Source organism: Spea bombifrons, chromosome 1 (assembly GCF_027358695.1).
Source record: "Spea bombifrons isolate aSpeBom1 chromosome 1, aSpeBom1.2.pri, whole genome shotgun sequence".
Classification (NCBI taxonomy): domain Eukaryota; kingdom Metazoa; phylum Chordata; class Amphibia; order Anura; family Pelobatidae; genus Spea; species Spea bombifrons.
The window spans coordinates 60,543,687-60,568,508 of record NC_071087.1 but is presented as its reverse complement, the minus strand read 5'-3'; the positions used below and the strand labels follow the sequence as shown (position 1 = coordinate 60,568,508).

Here is a 24,822-nt window from a genome sequence, read left to right as displayed (position 1 = left end):
AACCCGTTTGATGCAAATGTACATTTCTACATTGTTTAAAAGGTGCTGTTCCAGCCACTCTGCTTAATTTAATGTATTGGGAACTAAATGCATTAGAAGCATCATTCCTTGTACCGTTATATGTCCCGGGTACTCATAGGTAGTTGCCATAAAAACGATAAGTTTCATTTGTTTAGCATACTAGAAAAATTAATGTTTTGTCTTAGTGAAACAGCACGCTCAAGACAAAACGTTCGAGACATGGCTGCTGGAGTATATGAATAAAAATATACACATGTATGTACACATATATGTGTGTTTATGCATATACATTATGTGTGCGCATGTGTATATGTATGTGTGTGTGTGGGGGGGGTGCAGAATAGACATTAGAAAGAAGATAAAAAAAGTAAAAGGCAAGCAATCAAGATAAAAAAGAAGAAAGAGGATAGACAAGAATGAGGAAAAAGATATCAGCAAGTGTGCTGCAAATAAAGGACAAATAAAAGCATAGAACAGAAGTGAAGAGACCCAGCAGAGCGATTGCTAAGGCAGGAAATCCAGAGAATGTTCCAGGTACCAAAGCTCCTTAATTTGGCCATGGCAGAGGTTGATTTAATGAAGGTCCACAAATGATAAGAATTTCCATACAGCATGTTGTAAAAATGGATATAAAATAATTTTATTTTATTTCATTGTCCTGTATGTGATTCACTGGCATAGTTTCAGCTATGGATTTGAAATGGTTCTTTTGCAAGTCTGATTTTGGAATGAGCTGCATCCTCCTTAACACTCCTTAAAATGTAAAATCTGCCCTAAAAGTGCTGCAACCAAAAAACAAAAAGAGCAGGTCCTTTTAACACAATTCAAATCAATTGAAAGTAGTCTTGTGTGTGCATTGCCTAAATAAAACATTAACAATTGAACAGAAAAGGGAATGTGAAAGGTTTTTTGTAGTGGTCATGTGTTCACTATGCCATTTTCCTGTGAGCCAAGAACACGTTCTGATGTACGGGAAGAATCCTGTATTGAAGACACTGTGATTCTACCTGAAAGTTAGAAGAAGAAAAAAAAACATATTACAACTGGATGCTTTAACTCTGGAAGTTGAGGCCACCTGTGCATACCTGAAGACCCATGAATAACAGTCATGCAACTGACAATCACCTTATATTTATATAAACCTGAGAACTTCAGGGGTGGGGTACCTGGAGCAGTCCCTCTTCCGAGGGAGTGACTTTGTGGTGGGTCGGGGTCACACAGCCTTCAGTAAGCGGGGAATGGGAGGGAAGTGAGTTGTCAAACACCACTTCCCTGTCCGCAGAAAGAAACCGACCAAGACAAAGATTTTTACCAGAACAAATTGAAGGTATGCTAAGGCCTATTGAAACCGCCGCAAATTACTACACTGGTCTTTTCGTTTTGTGTATATTTTTAAAAAGGCAAGATATTATGTGCTTCCTTGGTACTGGTAACATTCAAACTAAAATCAGCAACAATAAAAACATATAAAAAATAAAAACAAAAACAAAGTCTTAGTTCCAAAGGAATATTGATGAAACACAACATTTCCTTGAACAGTCCAAGAATAGAGTGGACACCAGTGTTGCGCATATTTTACTACATACTAAGTCAGTATGCTGGTGAAACCGGTATTTCAGTGAAGATATATAATAAAAGGTGGATAAAAGAAGATGATCATCACAAGAACCGCAACACTTTTCAGAGAAAAGGGAGAGGAGTGAAGAGCTCACTTTTACTGCTTGAAATCAGTTTTGGATGTGAGAGGCAGGGTGGTAAAGGCAGGATTCTTGCTATTGATGGCAAGTGTTTTTTTCAAGGTAGGTATGGAACAACTAAAGCTATTCACAAGTGAATGGTGGTCAAGAAAAGATGAGAACTCCTAAAAGTTGTTTTCACATCTAGGTCATAACCAGGGCATCAAGTAGACTTGGCATCTACCACATCAGGTCAGGAGCGATAACTGAAGTACTTAAAATGTTCAGTACCTCACTCAGCTGGATTACCTCTCACCAAAGTTCTCACTGCATGCCCTAAAACATAGAAAACTCATCAGCATGCGATCTGTATGGAAAGGGAAATTTTATGTCCTGAACATATTTTGTCCTCTGGAAAAAAAGATCTTAAACATATGAACAAACTACATCTTCCTAGATACATGCTTGCACCCAAAGCAGGCGATTAAAATCACTTAGTAAGTCACTGATTTTGGTCTAAGTCAATATGTCACCTTAACTAATTGCCATCCTCTTGTATAGGTGGCCTATATAATAAAATAGGCAATTGCTTTAAACCCTCTTGGTACAGGACATTTAAAAACATGGACATCTTTTAACCAAATAAAGTGTACAGAGCCTTAAAGATAAATTAGTTAAACCAATTAATTACGCTAGCCTCCAGCGCTGTGCAAATGCATCTTCAGGATCGGCTATTTTGCCGGAGGTATATTTTATGTATCCATATCTATTAGATAATAGATATAAATGAAAGTTTACAGGTCTATAGATTAAAAAACGCCCGCAGGAGCCACTACCTGCAGGCTCAGACAGTGATGTTAGGAGTGTGTGTGTAAAAGGGTTAACTCACTGTGGAAACTAGGATCCTGAGCATAAGCAAAGCAAGTGCACTGGACATTTAATTTAAGCTTGAACACAGTACACCAAACATTGCTCAAAGAAACATGGTATTGAAGGACAGCCATCTCAGGACATTGCAACCAAAGCATGGAAAGCATGGAGTTGTCAACACACAAAGCAGCGACTGGGTCTCCAACATCCAGTTCTACCAGTATTAAGAGTCATGATGCAACTTGCGGGTCATCTTGCACAATACAAAGGCCAACAGAGAGGTAAAGAAAATTGTTTTGTTTTTTTTACTGCTTATACTACTTCCATTGGAAGACTGCTCCAAGATCTAGCCAAGTAGCCAAAAATACCTGTTCAAGCACAAGGGATTCAAGGAGTCATTGCGTATATTTCTGCCAGAAAATGATGCATAATGGAGTACGCTTTTCACTGATTGTTGAATTTCGTGTCATTCAAACTGGCTAAAAACAGACACAAGCAAAGCAATGACAACGCGCATGAATACTTCCATATAAAATAGTTTTTTTTTGTTAAAGTCAGTTTTACAGCTCCCTTTTTACCAGTTTGTGACTGGTGCATCCTATAAAACATGGTCTATAGAACATACATAATTGTATGTTCTATAGTTTTCATTAAACAGTCTGGGTTCTGTCCTGTCACCAGGCGCTAGCATGGCTAGCTTCCATGATGATCGATCCAGTGTAACAACAAAACACAATAATGGACAGCACTCAAACAGAAGATTGGGCATTCTCTTCAGGCACATTTAAACTAAAGAGATTCCCAGAGAGTCAATTCAGACCCCTCTGATGAGGTAGTGCGATCAGCAATGCAGAGCAATGGATTAACAGCAGTGGGGATCAAAGTAAAAAGAGACACAGAGTTTCTTCCTCTCCTAAAAAGATTTAAAAATTTAAATACAATTAAGAAAAATATTAAAACAGACTCTAGTAATACCAAGAGCTATCCATAAGGTCTGTGGTCTGCAGTTTATAAAAGGAAGTATTTTTAGTGGCACCTAATTTGTGGAAAAAAGACTAAGTAAAATTGCTAAAGGGGAATCATTGTTGAACAAAGATATGTTAGAAATGGTAAAGTTGCTCTGGTTTCCAGGGCAGTAAAAACCCTGGACTTCGGAGTCTCCTGGTAAAAACCTTTGTCTCCAGGTCTGTTTCTTCTTTCAGTGAACAGGGAAGTGGTGTTTGTCCCATTCCTTGCTCACGTCCCTCCCATTCCCCGCTTACTAAAGGCAGTCTGCCCCCTGCCCCCCACAAAGTCACTTTTTCGGAAGAGGGAATGCTCCAGGTACTCCACCACTAAAGCCCCCAGGTATGAATGACCAGGGTTTCAAAAAGAGATATTTTGTAGGCAACAAAAACACAATAATAAGCAACATCTAGCTCATAAACAGGGAAGCAACATACACCGATCAGCCATAACATTATGGTCACTGACATCTTTTTATCATGGCACATGTCAGCGGGTTGGGATATATTAGGCAACAAGTAAACATTTTGTCCTCAAAGTTGAAGTGTTTGAAGGAGGAAGTGTTACGGCTGATCGGTGTACATCAGCCTGCAGACATGACATTCAGCGTCACAGCAAGAACAGGACAGCAAGAAAGATTTTTCTTATCACCTCTATACAATAAAACACAGTGATTATTATATGATCTGCTTTCTTAAAATATTGCTTAGCTTATAAAAATGAATGAGTAAATGGTTCAAAATAAATTTTGCATATGAAAAACATTCAAAAAGGTAAGGAATACAAAATAAGATGCTGCACACCAAACGTCGGGCTGGATGTTACAAATATTGTGGACTGCTCCAGCTGCCATTACTGCCTAAAATATTATATATTTAATGTTTCAGCAGCTAAAATATAAAAAAGGCATATCAGCAGACCTGCCATGAAACATACTGTTTTTTTTTATTTTTTATTAATAATTCATAGAATGACCCGGTGTAATACAGGTTTATGGGAAATTCTTTTCCATAACAAAAAATTATCCCTTAAATTGATGTGTCCCAAACCATTAAAAGTCAAAAGCTATTTATGTCTTAACATTCACAGCTTAATTTTTCCAGCTAACATGTGCACTATGCACTATGCAACATGAAGACTGTAGTTCATCATAAGTGGTCTAGAATTATGTGCACGGGTTGCCACAAATACTTCCTAAAAGAAATAAAATAAATTTTGTTTACTTACAGAACCGCACTTGGATCGGCCAGATCATAATAGAGCTTAGGGATATGGCAGCCACAACGGCCACAGCTCCAGTAACTATCACCATCACCCAATGGTAGAACGGGGTACAGGCTGGACAACACACCTGAGTGCTACAGAAGTAGTATAATGAAAGACATTAAAATTTCAAATACATTCCAGAAATTAGACACATGCTGTCCTATTCCATCACAAATCCAAATGAACTCTACATGCACACAATACTAAATTTATATAACAGTTGTTGCCAAAATAGCCAAGCGGATACTTACTGACAAGGATGGAAGGACTGGATGATCATTACTGCCAACCCATTGGCTACTTTATCAGTAAAGCTCATCGCCCCATATACAAAGGCTCCACTGTGCTGTAATTTTAAAAGGTGAAACACAGTGTGAGCTTCTCAGCATTTGTCTTCTGTTATCCAGTGATAAGAAATTATTATTCTAATACAAATTATTATTCTAAAGCCAACATACGATACATGGGTTTATTCAGTAAGGTAGGGTGCGAGGACAGTTCACATCACTATACTTGCTCCATGACTTTATTGAGCTCTCCCTGAAGGAACAGCTTGGCTGTCACTGTATAATGCATTGTTAAAACACTGTGATATTGTCAAAGTCTCCTCACCTATTGAATTATGCATGATGCAAGGCAGTTCAACCCTTTACACGGGAGAAACCTGTCAGCAGGACCCTTCATAATAAATAGTGAAGTGAGGGAGTTAAAAACACAACTCTCAGTCAAACTTTCCTACTATCTCGCTCTTCAATGAATAAACTAAAATTTGTTATCAAGTTACCCAGAATTCCTACACTCAAGAATGACCTTCCTGTATTCACATTTGACCAAGGTTCATTTTTAAAAAGGAAAAAAGCTCCAAACACAGGTTAATAGTTCTTTATAAAGTATCTTACAGGTCCCGTGTTTATTAAATGTAACCCTGCTGGGATGTTGTAGAGATTCATGGGTTCTGTAGAGGACCCAATCAACACAAATAGAAACCAAATAGAAAGCCAAGGCAAGTTAATGAATATATTTTGGATATTTTTTCCCCATTGAATTTAGCTGTGGTAATTTATGTTCATATAAAACTACGGGAAAAAATAAAAAAAATAAAAATAATAACTTCTTACATTTATGAATGTGTTTTTTAAAGTATGCCCTACTTTTGATGTAGAAGAGAACAATATGTAAGGTGTGTGGGTGCACTGAGAAAAAGGGAGAGAGATATAATAAGAACACGTAACTAGAGAGTATCCCAATCGCATCACCGTGGTCAGCTTTTTTTTTTTTATGTTTCACTTTATTTGTTAAGGAAGGGGTAGACATTAGCTCTAGCCACAGATGAATTATACCTCACAGAAGAGAACACAAAACGCAATTACTAGGGCATTTTACTTGCTATACATGCGTACCGAGTGAGGGCCAATGAGGTCCGCCGTCATGGAGAGGGAGGTGACCAAGATTGTAGCAGACCCGGAACCCAGGACAACAGCAGCTCCATACACAGCAACTCCAAGTTCAGGATCTAGTGCGACCCATGCTGCAAAAGCAGCAATGGCTAGAAGACCTACAAAGTAGGTAAGCTTTAAAAAAAAAAAAAAAAAAAAAAAGCACTGAACCAGAGAAACAGCCAAAACATATCCAACCTTTAGAAGTATAACCCCTTTCCCAAAAGGAAAGCATTTTTCAACACTTACATTGCGTCCGATCAATTTGTTGACAGGCTTCATGAGGAACGAAGATACAAAACCGCTGACGTACATGACCAGGGGAATGGTGGCAATATAGTTCTAGATACAAAAAGTAATTAATCATGTGGCAACAGGATACACTTCAGTTACAAAAACATAAAAAGGTATTTCCTGAGGAAAAGAGGACTAAAAAAGGTTGAGTAGGAAACCTGTTTGAATACACACAGTGAAAAGCAAAAAGGCAGAAAAATTTAAGGCGCAAAATACGATTTTATGTGGTCAACAATTCAAAATAACTACATTTTGACTGGACACCTTTGAAGAGAATAATACCTTGGGCAGATGCAGAGAATTTGTCAGATACACAGCAATGTATGTCTGGGACAGATTGACTATGAGCCGTGTGCACATGTAGAGAAGAGCCACCTGAGGGGAAAATGCATTGTTCAGACACATTCTTACGAATCATTGATGTCTCGTTGTACCCCACCGGATTTTACCTGATAAAATGAAGGCTCCACAAGCCAATGGTGCCAGCGCAGCAGTGGTTTTGGTGGGTTAGTGAGCTTGGGTTGTTCAGTTAGAGCATCAGCTTCTGCGTCTTCAGTTTCTACAAGGTGTTGAAAGCTGTGCTTTTTTTCTTTTGTGCCAACATGGAAAACAAGGGAAAACAAAGCCCCTAAGGCCACCATGATTAGGGCCAGTGTCTGCAGGAAAAACACGAATACAGAACGGTCAATCACAAAAGTACCTCACATTATTTGTACGATAATTGCTATCTCAACAAAACGATAATAACCATAATTTAATTGTGTGCTCTTGATGGCATTTCACCCTTGTTACATCTAGTGTAAGTATGTGACAAGTCACAAGGTTCTCCTATCTAGAAAAGAAAAAAAAAACAAAACACAAAAAAACCTGGATGGCAAAGTTGGTGTTTGGTCCCATATGACCACTTTTAGAAAAGTGAGAAAGTCCATATGCAACCTGTCCTGACTTTCAAATATTAGAGAGCTAATAAGCCTCCCTCGGATGATCATTTGTTGATGGTTGAAAGCCACACTTCTCTTGCCCCAAGGTTTCCACGCCATGTTGTCTTAACATGCTTTTGTACCATTGTTTACCTTGTCCTTATCGCTATTCTTTGTCTTTTTGGATATCTCATTTCGTGCCTATCCCACTTAACTCTTTTCTGGTGTACACTATGGCAAGTTATGGAGTGCAGTGGAGAGACTTTTTTTTTATTTATATTTGTTGACTTCCAGAAATTTTTCAACCTCACACACCCTGAAAATAGGAATGTCCTGCCAGCTTAGGTGTTCCGTGTTGGTCTCTCCTTCCTGAAAATGCAGCAGCAACCAAGCTACTGCATATACAGCAATATTTGCCATGACTGTGAAGGCGTATCTGAAGAAAGGAAAAAAAAAATAGGTATGTCAAAGTCAACAGAGTGAGAAACGTCCATGTAAACAAAGAATACAAGATGGGAACGGCTCATTTTTAAACCTTTTCAACTAAAACGATTGTGTAAGTTTGTCATATGGTCTTTACCTATTATGTTCTGAATGGAAAAAAGAGAGGACATTTATAACTACTAAATCAGAATTAATAACATTTGATACATATTTACATATGTGCAAATGTACAGACACAAATCCACACATTATAGCTAAATCGGTTAGCCTTCCCTACATGACAGAAATCACAGAAAGGAAACCCACCTGTGCTACTGGGGTTCAATTTGAAAAACGAAAACAAACCCAAATAAGACAGGATAAGACATTGTGCCATACCAGGTGCCCACCATCACCTTTAAAATCTCCTTCCCCATCAAGACAACAGCATTTTCAACATTGATGCCTCGTTTATGTCCTTGCTCACCCATTTCTTCCCTCTCTTTCTCATTTAGCGTACCTACACAAAGCATATGTTATTTTTTTTAAAGACATATAGGGCTTTCTTTTTAAACCACTCTTCTATATAATCCACTGTTTAGTAAGAAACGTTTTACTTCAAAATACAGCTATTGCAAATGAGAAATACAAAATTATATTCATATGCCTGACCAGAGTTGGGAAACACTTAATATACCAAGGATTTTTGTTTATTGTTCCAAATCGTTAAAATTTGGTATTCTGAGTCTGCAATTTCAATACTGCTTACAGATTTTAAAAGGCCAAATCATTTATCTATGTAGGGGACAAGTTCCGTGTGGTGTGGATGGTTATTTTAGTGTTTTACTTTCTTTTTTTAACCCTTTATCTTTTTAGAGAATTACCTACACATGCTTTGCATGCAATCTACGTGTATTTACAGCTACAGACATACATATAGCTGTGAAAATTTACTTGGGGATGCTTGGAAAATCATTTAGCTAGTGTTTATATCCGGTTTCACATATTTGGGACATTTATTTTTAAATACAATATATTCTGTGGGATCCTGTAGGACTTCCAGATCCAGACGGACAAGCAAGTACTGGCTAATCAACCCGACATTGTGGTGGTAGACAAAGACCAGAAGACAGTCGTGGTGACAGACGTGGCGGTGCCAAGTGACAGCAATATTAGGAAGAAGGAGTATGAGAAGCTGGAGAAGTACCAGGGCCTAAAAGAAGAACTAGAGAAGCTGAGAGACCATTTTCCCGCTCCTCCAATTGGGGAAGAGGGAGTGTCATGAAACACGTAAATAAAAATACGTAAAAAAACAAGTCAATGCAAAAAAAATTATTCGGAGCTCGCTCCTTCATTTTTGTTCGTTTTGTTGGGGTTCCTCCTCCTTTACAGACATTCGTACAAAAACAAAATAGAAAAGAAAACTTCTACGAATCAGAGTGCACAAGTCTAATTATATACTTAGACTTTATAGGCCGCACCCTAAAAGTTTGGTGCTATTTTAAAGGAAAAAGGGTATTTTTAAAGAAAAAAATACACATAGTGGAATGGTAAAAGTATTTTATCTAATGAACAGTAATACATGTAGTTTAACATTTTTGGTATCTATTATGCAGGAAATTGGAAAACCAATAGCCATTTTAAGGTCCACCTTAATTTATAATGCACCTTACTTATAGTCCTTCCCCTCTGCCCCCCAGATATGCCACTCTGCCCCCCCAGATATGCTTTATGTCCCCTAGAAATACCAATCTGCCCCCTTGAAATGCCACCACCCCAGACTTACCAATGGACCCCCAGAGTCCCTGGCATTGCGCAATGCGCGCAGACAACCTCTGCTGCCGGCACTTCCGCCGGGGTTTCTATGACTGAGAAGCACCGGTGGAAGTGCCAGCAGCGGAGGTTGTCCACGTGCATTGCCGCAGCTGGTGAACGTCTACGTGATGTGCTTAGACAACCTCCGTTGCTGTGTCTACCACACGTGCCTTTTCTGATTTTGAAGACTGCATATAGTAAATATTTAAAAAATAAAATCAAGGGAAGAGTATACGATTAGTAAAGACCCAACCACTCTTCTTGATAAAATGACTGCTAAAACAAAGCTTTAACCATTCAGGATCGTTGTCTGAACACTGGTCACTACATTTTAGTAAATACAGTGGTTTGTGGTAAATGGCAAAAACATTATTCAGAAAAAAAAATCATTTCAGAATGCAGTAGCCCAAAACACACCGCTACATGAAAATGATGGCTTCAGAGAAAACAGAAAGCTCTTAAGACTGACAGCATCCTGTTCTAGGATTTCAGGAAAGAACATGGAAGTAAATGTCAAACATGAGAGTGACATGGTGTCAAGCTTCATCAACATAATACTTCCATCATATCCTTCCCTTTTTGTGTGCCTCATACCTTAACCAGAGGGGACACTGCGCTGCAGCTTCACGAAATGTATGATTTTTTTTTTTTAAACAGATTTAAAAGCCTGCATAAAAGCATAAAAACTTTTAAAAACTACCGTATGTTTCTGTTCCAATAGTAAAGACTTTGAACCTCCATATGCCCTCATTTGATATCACACGACTGCATGTTGGTTATGCTTTCCATGGATTATTATGAATTAGGCAAGGTTAAATAATGAGACCTGTCAAGGGGTTATGCACTTAACAGTACTACCAAAGTTTTTGCTTTTTTTTTTTTTTTTTTTTTTTTACTAGACAATGGTAGGCTTAATTAAGAAGGACGATTTTATGTCCTTGACCTCCCCCCAGTAAAGAAGAATGTTCTTTATTTTAGAGCTAGAGGTCACTGCCGTTTATGGAGAGCATGGCAGATAATTGGAACCACCTTCCAGCTTTAGTAGCTTTCATAAAGTGAGGGAATTTAAATATGCATGAGACGGGCATAAAACTATCCTGAACCTAGCATGTGACCAAGGCTTCAGAGAGACTAGATGGTCAGAATCAGGTATTGATACGTTGTCAAATGCTACTCAATGGATAAAAATCATTGCACCTACATTTTTTGTGTGTAATCTCTAACATTCCCTGTGTGTAACACTAAACAAAGAAACCACTAAAAAGGAAAGACACAAAATACCACAATATTATCAGTAGATGAAAACAAGCAGAGTGATTCAATATAGAGGCTGTCCCAGTCCTTTATCTCATAACAGTATGCATTCACATCTCAAAAACAGGGAGGCAAAAAGGGAAAACATGCTGAAGATTAACAGTTTGTTAAAAACAAACAGTCCACAAAGAGGCAAAAGTACTTTAGAGAGTAATTCCTAACTTTTAGGGCACTTTTGAATTTTAGCTTTCCTGAAATACCCAACTATATCTAGGTTTTCCATCATATATCATATAACCTATATGGAACCAACACTAGTGACAATGTAAAGCAGTGTCGAAGCTTGGTCATGTTAACGGCTATTGAAAAAGTATACAAATACCGGTATATATTTTTAAGGTGGATGATTAAAATGGTTTCTAAACCTGTGGGGAGCGGTTAGTCAGTACCACAAATGAACACTAAACGTGCGGTGACAATCACTGTCTAAGAGCGGGGAAGCAAATGCAGAGAAATCCGACTGAATCTTTACACTGTGGTTGTGGTCAGTTGGTTTATAATACGACTTGGTTTATAACACTCCTTAGCCTCGAACAGCTCCAAACCTCAGTCAGTTCACTGTTCGTAGATTTTTGGGGACCCTAAAAGAACAGATTTAGGAAGGACCTCATCATATTATTCATAAAAAGGACATTATGCAGATACATGTAAGATACTCATGCCACGTTGCACGCCACATGAAAATTAAGTCACATCAAAGGCACTATGCCACTTAACTCTACTGCTTTTAACACCTTAGTAACTAAACTTAGTACCGTATTTGCTCGATTATAAGACGACCCTGATTATAAGACGACCCCCCAAAATCTGAATATTAACTTAGGAAAAAAAGAAAAAGCCTGAATATAAGACGACCCTAAAGGAAAAAAGTTTTACCAGTAAATGTTAATTCATGTAAACTATTTTTTTTAATAAAAGCTATGATTGAGAAAAATATTTTTTTTTTTGTTTTTATTTCTTGTATTTTACAACCTGTCCCCCAGTTACGCACATCTGCCCCCAGGCTTGCCACACCAATATGGCACTGTGGCCCATGATATGCCTTTTAACCCTCTATATGCCACTGTGCCCCATGGTATGCCTTTTGACCCCCTATGTGCCACTCTGCCTCCAGAAATGCCTTATACCCCTATATCCCATTCTGGCATTTAGGGGGTTAAAATGCATATTATGGGGCAGAGTGGCATATAGGGAGGTATAAGGCATTCCAGGAGGCAGAGTGGCATTAAGGGAGTTAAAAGGCATTATATAGAGCACTCTGCCTCCAGAAATGCCTTATACCCCTATATGCCACTCTGGCATTTAGGGGGTTAAAAGGCATATTATGGGGCAGAGTGGCATATAGGGAGGTATAAGGCATTTCAGGAGGCAGAGTGCACAATTAAATGCCCCCTTAACGCCACTCTGCCTCCTGAAATGCCTTATACCTCCCTATATGCCACTCTGCCCCATAATATGCCTTTTAACCCCCTAAGTGCCAGAGTGGCATATAGGGGTGTAAGGCATTCCAGAAATGCCCTACACACACACACACACACTTACTTACTTACTTACCGGTGCTTCCAATTTCCTGCTGTATTGCCGGGGCAGCGGGTTGACGTCTCATTCCGCGGCAGCCGGAAGGAGGTGGAGTTGGCAGCGGGGGTTTGTATGCGTCCGTCGCAAATACCTTCCCCGGCTGTCAGAGATCAGGAACTCTGGAACGCTGATCTCTGACAGTCGGGGAAGGTATTTGCGACGGACGCATACAAACCCCCGCTGCCAACTTCACCTCCGGGAGCACCGGTAAGTGTGTGTGTGTGGGGGGGGGCGACGACAGGAGGATCCAGGTCCCCTGCAGCGGTGCGGGGGATCTGGATCTTAGTCTCCTAATCAGACCTCTATTTGAGGTCTGATTAGAAGACGACCCCGATTATAAGACGAGGGGTATTTTTCAGAGCATTTGCTCTGAAAAAAACCTCGTCTTATAATCGAGCAAATACGGTATTAGAAACATCATTACTAGTGTCAAAATCTCAAACCCTTCCCAGAGGGAACTAAGTGACACTAGATTCTCTAGACTGTAAGCTCGTTTCAGCAGGGCCCTCCTCACCTGTTGTCTGTTAGTCAATTTGTTATGTTACATACTACTTGTTATGTACTGTCTACCCATTGTACAGCGCTACAGAATTTGATGACGCTATATAAAACAATAAATAATAATAATATGCACTTTAATGCATAGGATAGTTGTGTGGTCCCTTTAAATGTTCAAGGTTTTCCCCCTTGAAAATGTATGGAGGGTGACTGAAAAATACCCCATATGTATTTGCCCCTTTGCAGCCCCCCTGCTATTTTCCAAGCGATTATGTGTTTGGCCAAAAATATTAAGAAGCATTTCATATACTTGCCACCAGTCAGCTCTAGCACACCCAATGTGGCTTTCCTGACACCGATGGGCTGCTTGAAAAACTGTTATGCCATAAACGAGGAGTGCAGCTGCATTCCTGTGATTTCCAGCGGGGTCACGCAACATGTATTACGTGATCTATAGGTGGAAGACAGACAGAGTTGCAGATGGTCTCTGGGCGGTGAAAGGGCGTAGTGTATGCATGTAAGTATGTGTCTGTATGTGTGTGTATACTGTAGTTCAGAGTCAGTGTATGTGAACGTATATGTATATATAATTTCTGGTATATACCTCCATTGTGTTTTTTGAACTTGATTTATTTCTTATGTTAAATAAGTTTATATAAACATATTGTGACAATGAGTAATTGAATCTTTTTATTCTTGTATGTTTAATAATTTTATATATTGGTTTATCAGCTTATAAACTTAAATGTTGTCACTAATATTAATTCTGAAATTTTGGTCCCTAACATAAGTAAATTGAAGTTCTTATAGACTCACTCAGTTTAACATTAACTGGAATCTTAGTCTGATTGCAGCCACTAGGTAAGAACGCGCTGGTAGAAGATCATAAACCCAGTGTTACAAGCTCACTTTCACTTTTAAGTAAAGTATTCCTCAGTTTACTAATGCAAAGAGTAACGCAAACAGCCTAATCCATCTTGAGAAAATAAAAATGGCCACTACTTCCTCCTTTAACTGTAAGTATACTGATTGAAATGATTTATGAACTCTTCAGTGAGACATGTACCATGATTTATCATAAGCATTATATAAATATTATTCTGCAATCCCTGGCCTTTTCTATAGTTATACTACAGTACAATTCTTAAAAAGTCCAACAACTTAATAAACGGTGCACTTAATAATAGTACAAAAAGCCTCTAGAGCAAAAGGGCAGCCCAGCAGGTAGAAATGTTACTGCTCATAAACCTGTATTATTTAATCCCAACATTTAATTAAAGCATACGCTAAAAGTAGCTCTCTGCAAAGTCACGTTAGCTCGTGACACGTGGTATTGACCAATTGTCAGCAGCTTCCTGGAGCTGATCGGCACAGCATTCAAGTATTTCATGTACTTGTCCAACGGACTAAAATGGTAGCCCAATCTTCTTGTCCCTTATGACAATCTATTTGTCCTGATGCAAAACATCATTTTAATCAAAGCTGTTAATATGCATATGCCTTGTGCCACCAAATCATTTGGTGGTTGATGCGATACTTTGTTTTTCATACATTATCCCCTATGCACCAGGTATTTATATTAACAGCTAAGTAACGACAGCACTCCTCATACAGAGCCCATCATCCTGGGGACTTCACCTCATGAGTTTCTCCTTACATCCACAAAAATGCAGAAGATCTGCTCCCCGGACTACTTCTTCCTCCAAGCTCTGGCGCACGCAGCCAGAAACTAACGGGGCTGCGTGGGGGCTCGGACATTGTGCCGGATATGAAATGACATTGTATCCGACGCAGCCACAACACAGCGTGTGGGGGGGGGAAAGAGGCTTCAGTAGACATTTTTCATTTATTTAAAATAATGTAATGAACAAACCAGGTGTCAAAAACAAACAGCAGAATAAAAAACTCAAGTTACATTAACGTGTCATTGTACACACAACAATTATCTCTTTATCACAATGGCATTACTATGACATAAAAATAAAAGCTATATTTTACAAGAACCCAAGCACAATATTTATAATATTATATTATAATATATACAACCTAAAAAAGTTTTACTAGTAAAAAAACAAACTATTTTTTCGTGTTATATGCATTATGCCCCCTAGATATGTCTGATGCCCTCCCCTGATATGCCGCTCTGCCCCCCCCCAGATACGACCACTCTGTTCCCCAGACTTACCAATGCAACCCCAGGCCTGCCCCCCGTGCTCCAGACTCCCTGGTGTCTAGTGGGGGCAACCGGTGGACGTTTGCGCGATGCTCGTAGACAACTGCTGCCCGCCACTTCCGACAGGGCCTTTAAGACTGAGCCCTGGAAGGTGATGTCACGCCGTTGCTCCGTCATAGAAGGGCCCCGGTGGAAGTGTCGCAAAGCAGCAGAGGTTGGCAACCAGCACTGCGCAGGTATCAACTGGCTGCCAGAGAGGAGGAGCCAGGACTCCTGCAGAGCTACGGGGGACCTGGATCCTAGCCCAGCTGCTTGCCCGCATCAGGGCTTCATTTAGCAAAAAAATAAAAAATAAAAAACACCTGCCATGAGCATCCCTGTGTGTGTCTTATAAAGTCTCTGATTTCTTAGTGAAGATACCATAGAAATGTAATTTTAAAAGAAGTTAAGTAGTGCAAGGACCGCAAATCATAAAATAGTTTTTTCTACTTAAGTTTCTCCATTCCTACCTGAAGGCTGTGAGCTCCACCTTGTCATGTTCATTCTTGGCCAGCTCCGGAATGAGAGATAAATGGGAAATCTGGGTGGCTGCCCAACCAAACTGGAAGATGACAATAAATGGGATGAAGTAGATCAAGCCTACCCACTGAGGGGTGTTCTCTGTGCAGCCCAGACAAGGATTAAATATAAAAGGGAATGACAGAATCACGCTCAATGTGCCTGAGGAGTATGGAAAGGAAAAAATAGATAAAATTGATATTAGGACTTCAATATTCACTGGATTAAGATAAAGAAAATGTCTTATCATATGCATGCCTGAAAAAAAATAAAAGACAAAACCAATATAAGGATAATTCAAAGAGTCTTCAGTCTGATGACAAAGTATATAAGTGAACAATAAACAGTTTGTTGTGCATTTACATTTTGCAAATATCTACAAATAGTGTAAAAAAAAAAGAAATATAATAAACTTAGATCTCAGAGAAAAATACTGCTTCCAAAACATTTTTAAAAGAACTCAACATACTAATGAGGGTCAAAGCTTGTATTGAAGGAAATGGTTAAAAATTTACGAAATAGATATAACAGTATGTTTTTTTTTGTTTGTTTTTTTTTTTAAAAGAGAAAATTAAACTGCTTACCCAGGAAGTGCTACTGTCTGGTGCTGACAGATAAAACCAAGGCTGTCATTACACAAACAAAAAGGTACTATCATGTAATCAAATGCTAACAAAATACTATGCAGGGATAAATTGATTGATATTAGTATTAAATATCAGTTGATGTGTGCGTGTGTATATATATATATATATATATATATATATATATATATATATATATATATATATATATATATATATATACACACACACACACACACACACACGGCATATCAACTAAAATGCCATGATTATATATATATATATATATATATATATATATATATATACACACACAATTTAACAAGGTACATAAAGAAAGTTTCAAGTTTTGTTAAATGAAACGTGTAAACATATTCAATAATTCCTTTGGCCCGCGTCTTGCATTCAATGCCTCAAGAGGAACTGCCATCACCAAACTCTGTGTTGTAACAATGTTATGAAAATACTTTCCTGCGAGTTTCATTACAACAGTGTAAACCAACACATTTTTTGTCTTACATATTCTACAGCCGTTACGTTCTTGATGTATTATGATTATTATGGCGGTAATGCGCATAGACACCTTCAATACCCAACATAACAGACAGCATGCTATGAAGTGGGGGAAATGATATTTACCATCGCAGATGAGGTAGCCAAGCGATAGCAGCTTGGTTATCACTATGCGGCATCATTGAGGACATGGAAAGTGCTTTTTAGGCAGAAAGACAGATTACAAAGATCCTAAGAATAATGTCATTTTTAAATAAAACAGAATCAAAAAGTCTATAAAACATTTCAGATATGTTTGGGTTCTTCTTATGCATCCCATTTACTGGAAATATACCTCACCTGTAAGTGAAAGCTTGAAACTTGTTTCATACTTTCAAGATATCCAAAGTTGGTTTAGCTTATTTTTAACCAGATGGAGTTACAGGAAACAAATACATATATATATATATATATATATATATATATATATATATATATATATATATAGCTTGTTTTTCAAAGAATACATAGTATATGGTCCTTATTGAAGGTCTGAAATATTTTTTGTCATACGCTTTGAATTTATGCTTTAGGTAGCGCTGCGTAAATAGTTGCCGCTATATAAATAAAAAATGCCGAAGATAAAAAACATCACAAAGTTTTACATATATAGTAAGTTACTAATAACATCTGAAACTCTGCATATATACAGATTATATACATTACTGATTCACAATCACCATTGTCTAATGTAAGACCTACCGATCAGATGCCAGGATTTGCGGCGCCCATACGAAAGACAGCCAACTCTCCGGTCCGACTCATAGCCAACCAAAGGGGTACAGATTCCATCTGCAACTTGACCCACCAACAGTAGGACTCCAGCATTGAAGGAGTTGAACCCCAATACGGAATGGAAATAAACCAAGAAATAGGTAAACCACATAGAGGCACATAAGTCATTCAGGAAATGCCCTGTGGCATAGCTGAGCCTCTGGCATATGGGCAGAGTTACTGGCTCTGTCATGATGGGGTACTGACTTGTCCTTTATGGAAGTCTTGGGTTCCAATAGGAAAAAAAGTCAAAATAGCATTCATCTGCCACTTAGTATCTCTGGGCACAGGAGTAGTGGCAACCAATACAGATAGTAAATACACAGGAGAGCAGTGTGAAGAGCCACCCTAGATAAAATAAGCCGAAACGCGGGGCTAGCCAGTCTGTGATAAGGCTGTTCCGCATTGGTCCTAAATATTGTGGGGGATCCAACTCCCCCAAATCAACGAATCAAATGTTTGAGATGTCGATCCGGATGGGTCCTGCGTTATATGCCACCAATGCCTGGCACCGACCACCAATACAGATCCTACCTGGTCTTGAGCAACCACTCGGTCAATCCAGCCCGGCCAACAGGACATGAGAATCCTAGCCAATCGGGACCTTCCACGTCATTGGAGGATAGGCTGGAAAGGGTGCTTTCTGACAATAAAACCCGCCCCCTTAAACTAACCTTGTGACTCGTTTAACCCGTTCCTTGCGGCACCGGGTGCAGCCTGGCGGTGGTTTCTCTGCCGACCTGGCTGCAGCTGGTTTACAATATTTACATAGATGATTATTGACATAGTTTGGATGACTCACTCCAAATGATGCAATATAGGAATGTTCTTAATAATATAAAAATATATCTCCCCTAAAAACCATTTGTTTGCTCACACGAATTGACTTTAACCACTCATGTCTAGCAAATCACGTGCAGTTCTTAACACCCTCCTCAGCACACACGCATCACAGCCTCCTCCCCACCTTTCCAGGGAACATGATTACAGAGGAAGCAACATCCTTTTTTCCTGCTGATCATGCTGATCATAAAAAAAATACATATTGAAAGGAGGAGCTGTGTTTTAGGTCACGGACTGCTCTCATCATTATGAAACGCCAACCTCAGTGATCTGCTGCTTGAAGAGGGTGGTCTCCTTACATATTGAAATATACATTATATAGGACCAACTTACAGGGGTGGATCAAGAGCCTGAGCTCAATATGGCCATACACATCCAGAAACACATACATCCAGACACACACACTAACATAAACGCACACAAGCACTCAGCACTCACACCAACACATCTAGACATTCAGCACTGACACCCACAGATGCTCAACACTAGCATACATGCCCCACGCACACCCAGACACAGTGGCGTAACTGCGATGGGGCCCCTGTCTCTAAGGGGCCCTGTGACCACTTGTTCCTGTCTCCTAATGCTGCTTCAGGGGTGGTCCGGGTTGAAAGGGCCTTTTTTATACAATTTTGAACAGGCATGCAGAGACAGGAACGCAGCAGGGTTACCTAAGTGTATGTGCACCCACATGTGTAAGTGTATGTGAGCAAAAATTGGCATTGTAGCAGCTGCTGGGACACTAAGGAAGGCCAGGCCAGATAACAGCTTTTTGGTCGCAATAACTTAGATGTTCAGTAGTAGGGGGTAGTAGCGGTTCTTTAAGGTAGCCACTGACCGTTCCAGGGGATCTAGGCTTTCTTTGGGGAACTTCGATAGTACCCACCAAAGGGCTACATCCCAAATGGCTGATGCTCCTGTGGATTTAGCTGCTCTGCATGGCTACAAGGGATTGGAAATTGGACGTGTGGATGGCACCGCTGCTGGGAATCTCAATTTCCAACTCCTGACCTTTGGTTTGCATGCTCCTTTTGTGTTGTGTCTCACACACCCTACAGAGAATCATGCCCTTCCAAGTTTTAACATTAGTTTTAAGGGCCAACTTGCCCTTAACCCTTGGGTCACAGAGGGTGGCCAGTATGTATTCTTAGTTACTTCCCTGAATGGCTTCAGGACCGCCACCATCTGCCCATTAATGCCTATTCCACTCCGCCCAATAAAGCTCAGAGGACATGGAGCTGCTGCCGCTGTAGCATCCATAATGTCCAGGACTTCAGGTATGAATATAGGTATTAATATGTGGAACTGCCAAACACCTGAATAGGTGTTCAGCAACATCTCCTGAGCACAGAGATATACCCCACACATAGGTTTGTTGGATTGATTGGAGGGTACAAGGCCACATATGGGACAAACGCATTTAAATTTTTCAACTTTTGGAATCTAGTCACCCTGAACCTATGACCAATTTGGGACATCTTGGAAAAGACAAATTCAGTTTATTCCAGTCAAAGCATATATGTTTGAAAACTAGACACCACAGTGTATTTAAATGGTGGTATTTTAACACGTGCAATAATTCAACCACCATCTTTACCAACATTATAACTATAACCAATTAAACAAATACACAGTAATTTGTACATAAAAAACAATAACAATATCCTGAAAAAAACAGAGAAAATGGAGTAACAGGAATATATCTGAAATAATTGCATATTAACAGGATCATGTCATGTTACAGTGCCATTAATAATGTGCATGTGCTATCTGTCCAAGTGGACCTTTAGTTCAAGCACATCAGTCGGCTCTTCACTCCATGTCTTCTGAACTTTGGCGTGTCCAAGCCATTGGGGGCAGAGGAATGGGGGTGTTCAGTGATACATAGTTCCCCACCAAAACATCAGTGAAAACATGATGAAAGGTAAAAACAACACTTCTTTATTGAGTTACACTACACACATTTACTCAGACCTATTTGAAATACAAACCTCAAACCTCCGTTCCCTCCCTCGCGCCCTGCTGTGAAATATCCCGATATACAGAAAACAGTGTACCCTAATGGAGTGACCCCAAACCCCGTAAATATATCCTCATATACCCCTGGCAATTGCTTCCCTTGTCCCCAAATAGTATACCGATCAGAGGCTTCATGGGAGAATGACAACTGCTTGAAGTTTTAGCGGACTGCACCAAATTTGCGTTCTGCCCAAGAGTTCTAGGGGAATTCCCAGGGCCGCCAGCAGATGGAGCAAGAGTTGCAGGGAACAGGAAATAAGCATAAGGACAGGGTGGTGAAAAAAACAGTGATGAGAATTAACTAACATACAGGGGCAAAGTTCTGAGGCACTTGGTAGTTCCATTGAGCTTCTTGAGAAAGGAGCATCCCCATGAATCTGCCACAGCCCCCCCCAACTCAACCCTTCTCCCATATGTCCTCAGTCTCAGGGAGTTACAGTGACAAGTCCCATGTGACTTTGCCACTCGCAAGATGGCAGCGTGTCCTTTAGAAAAATAAAATGTGAAAGTTCAACAGAGGGTCTCTCCAGGTACTGCATTCAACCATGCAATTCAATGGAGCCCAGCCTTCTAATCACAATGTGATTATTAAAATAATTTTTTTAAAAATTGCTTAAAAATGTAGTAACATTTAAAAATATTTATGCAGTGATGTCACATTCAGAGGAACCATCCAGTTCCATCAAAATGTAAAAAAGTCCAAAAAGAATAAAATAAATAAAATAAACAATAAGGTTTATTATTATGAGCAAGTGCTGTATCTTCCCAAAAATCTTGACATGGAAAGAGTTAAAAAAAACCAAAACATTTCAAATACCCAAAGGGTGTCTAATTTAAAAATGAATGGTTTGATGAGGTAAATTGGAGTGGCTGGGTTCAAAGACAGGGCATGGGAACAGACTGACCAAAATGGAAAAAAGCGCACTTCCCAAATGTGGCCTTTTAGCCCCAAACACCAGACAAACCCATGCATGGGTAATCACTGTAATCAAAAGATGTTGCTGAACACACATTGGGTGTTGTTTGCCACTGACATATACCAGGGGCTGTAAATTCACATCTAAAGTACAATTTGTGTGATTAAAGAAAATGACTACCACTAATTTTGACAAAAGGCTGGTGGTAAAATTAGTGCATGGAAAGGGTTAAACTACCACCATTCGAAATACCCTGGGGTGCCTAGTTTTTAAAGATATGTTATTTGATCGGGTAAATTGAATTAGTCGTCTTCAAAGATGGCCCATTTAGGACATGGGGGCAGTAGGACCAAATGTTAAAGTTCCAAGTTGAAAAAAGCACACTTCACAAATGTGTCATTTTACCTCCCAAACAATCCGACAAACCCATGCATGGGGTGTATCACTGAACTCGGGAGATGTTACTGAACACATATTGGGGTGTTGTGTGACAGTGACATACACCAAAAGCTGAAAATCTATACCTAAAGTGCAATTTTTTTTGTGATAAAAAACACAAAATAAATTACTAACACAAAGTTTGACAAAGGATGGTAGTAGAATTAGTGCATGGAAAGGGTTAAAATACCAGGATTTGAAATACCTTGAGGTGTCTAGTTTTCAAAAATATATGGTTTAATGGGGTAAATTCCATTGGCCAGCTTCAAAGAGACCCAAAATAGCACATGGGGCAGAATGACCAGATCTGGAAATGAATTGGTTTTGAAATAGCAAAACCCCACATGTACTTATTGCCCAATAACTTGCAGAAAAAAAGGGAAAAAAAACCCATAAAAACATTGGGTATTTCTACACTTAGGAAAAATAGTAGAATCTATTTAGCAGGTTTTTTCATAAGCTTTTTTGGATAAGTAAAAGATTTTTAAAATAAAAGTGAGAAAAAGTGGGGTTTTTTTCAATTTTTTATCATATTTTTTTTATAGGAAATTAGATGATGGTATCTGAAAAAAGTCCTTCTTGTCCTGAAAAAACCCCCCAATGTATAACCTGTGTGGGTACGCTAATTGGGTGAGGAGAAAATTACAGCTAAACACGAGCACCACAAAAGTGTTAAAGCAGCCTTGATCCCAAAGGGTACAAAAATAAAAAACAGCCTGGTCCTTAAGGGGTTAAAAAGGTCTAATGTTTGGGGAAGTTCTCTGCTTAAGATGGTGGTGCTGTAAGTCCAGAAGGTGGCAGGGACCTCTCCATTAAAAATTTTGCTCCAAATGTATTTCCTGAATGGGAAAACCGCTCTGAAATTTGTCGGAACCGAGAGGTCAGAAATTAATTTGTTGTCCTTAAAAGAATGCAGTATCAATTTTTGCTTGACATACGCAAGTCAGCAAAAACAACTTGACCAGTCAGTGAATAATTTACGCTTGTAGCAGCCGATCTAGTGTTATATTATCTATTACCAGAATTTCTGGGATTTTTAAGATAATGTTTAACTTGGACTCTGTCCAATTATCTGAGCTTTCTTAATTTCCATAATTTGCCGTTTTCTGTTTAAGAAAGTCTTGCCCTTTCTAGCACCAATCTGACACATTGTTTGCATTATAAATATGCCATTTTATAGAAATTTTGGTTTTATACACCATCATATATTGTTTGCCCTTTCCACAGCATGGAAGTATTTTATTTTGCCGAGCCAGTTTACAGTATCGTGCTGCCTTTTACTTAATGCCATCATCTATGAAGAGCTCAGATTTTACATAACAAAACTTGAAGTATGTTTAGTGGTGAACAGTACACCATGTTACATGATTTGCTACCCATATAATATATGACCCAAAATAAAATTAAAGCATACCAGATTTAAGTACGTTCATCCAAATGCATGATCCTTGCATTACTAATATATTTTTTACAGTGCTAAAGAAATTTCATGCTTCATATTTCAAGCAATACGTGGTGTATAAGCCACATGTGCCCTTTGTCTGATATGACCTCCAGTCGTGTGAAAAAGAAAGTACACCTCTTTAAATTCTATGGTTTTACATAGCATTACATAATAACACTCATCTGTTCTTTAGCAGGTCTAAAAATTAGGTAAATACTACCTGAGATAAACAAAAACGCATGACATATTACACCGTGTTATGATTTATTCAACAAAAATAAAGCCGAAATGGAGAAGCCATATGTGAAAAACTAAGTACACTTTATGATTCAAAAGCTTGCAGAATGACCTTTAGCAGCAATAGTGAAGTAACTGTTTTCTGTATGACTATATCAGTGTCTCACATTGTCGTGGAATAAATTTGGCCCACTCTTCTTTACAATGTTGCTTCAGTTCATTGAAGTTTGCAGGCATTTTTTTTATGCACAGCTCTCTTAAGGTCTATTCGGGTGCAATTGCTGCCATGCTCTTTTTAGAGAGAAAAGGCTTTCTCCTGGCAACCCTTCCTAACAAACCATACTTTTTCAGTCTTTTCCTACTTGTACTGTCTTGAACTTTAACATTTAATATGCTGAGACCTGTAGAGTCTGAGATATAACTCTTGGTTTTTTTGCGATTTCTCTGACCGTGGGGTGAATTTGCAGGGACGTCCACTCATGAAAAGATTGACAACCGTCTTGAATGTTTTCACCTTTTGAATAATATTTCTCACTGTAGAATGATGGACTTTAAATTGTTTGGAAATGGCCGTATAACCCTTCCCAGATTGATGGACAGCAACAATTGCTTCTCTAAGATCATTGCTGATTTCTTTCCTCCTTAGCATTGTGCTAACACACACCTGAATGCTCCATACCAGCAAACTGCCTAAACTTCGGCTTTTATAGAGGTGGTCCCACTTGCTGATGATCAATTAATCGAGGGCGTTTGATTAGCAGCCCCTGTCTGCTACTTATCATTTAATTCAAATGGAAATAGTAAGGGTGTACTTAGTTTTTCACACAGGCCATTTTGGCTTTATTTTTGCTGAATAAATCATGACACAGTATAAGATGCATTTTGTTGTTCATTAGTTGTTAGATTGCATTTACCTAATTTTTAGAGGTGATCGTTATTATGTCCTGATATGTTAAACCATAGAATTCAAAGAGGGTGCATTTTCTTTTTCACACGACTGAAGCTCAGCAATTAAAGTAGCATCCAATTATTATCATAATGTATCTTTTTATAAAAACTCAGCAACAAATAAACACAGATGATCTTCCGCTTAATTGAACCGCACCTGTATACAAAATAAAAGATTAATGTCACAAAATGATAATGTGGAATTTGAGTTCTCCTTCT

The 24,822-nt window shown here is 38.9% G+C and overlaps 1 protein-coding gene across 3 annotated transcripts; it reads right to left on the bottom strand.

The window, feature by feature from the left end:
* Nucleotides 1–636: 636 nt before the first annotated feature.
* Nucleotides 637–18,083, bottom strand: MFSD12 (major facilitator superfamily domain containing 12). 3 transcript variants are annotated; one of them, XM_053461993.1, is made up of 11 exons: nucleotides 17,686–18,083; nucleotides 15,799–16,009; nucleotides 7,804–7,924; nucleotides 7,018–7,224; nucleotides 6,851–6,943; nucleotides 6,524–6,616; nucleotides 6,239–6,409; nucleotides 5,090–5,184; nucleotides 4,800–4,930; nucleotides 1,989–2,033; nucleotides 637–1,028 (listed from the first exon to the last, which is right to left on the bottom strand). In XM_053461993.1, exons 1-10 carry the CDS (start codon nucleotides 17,948–17,950, stop codon nucleotides 1,990–1,992), a joined length of 1,431 nt encoding a protein of 476 aa, XP_053317968.1. In that variant the 5' UTR covers nucleotides 17,951–18,083; the 3' UTR covers nucleotides 637–1,028; nucleotide 1,989. The 3 variants fall into 3 exon arrangements, with proteins under 3 accessions (XP_053317968.1, XP_053317961.1, XP_053317975.1); XM_053461986.1 differs by lacking the exon at nucleotides 1,989–2,033; XM_053462000.1 differs by lacking the exons at nucleotides 637–1,028; nucleotides 1,989–2,033 and adding an exon at nucleotides 2,859–3,046.
* Between the last annotated feature and the right edge of the window lie 6,739 nt (nucleotides 18,084–24,822).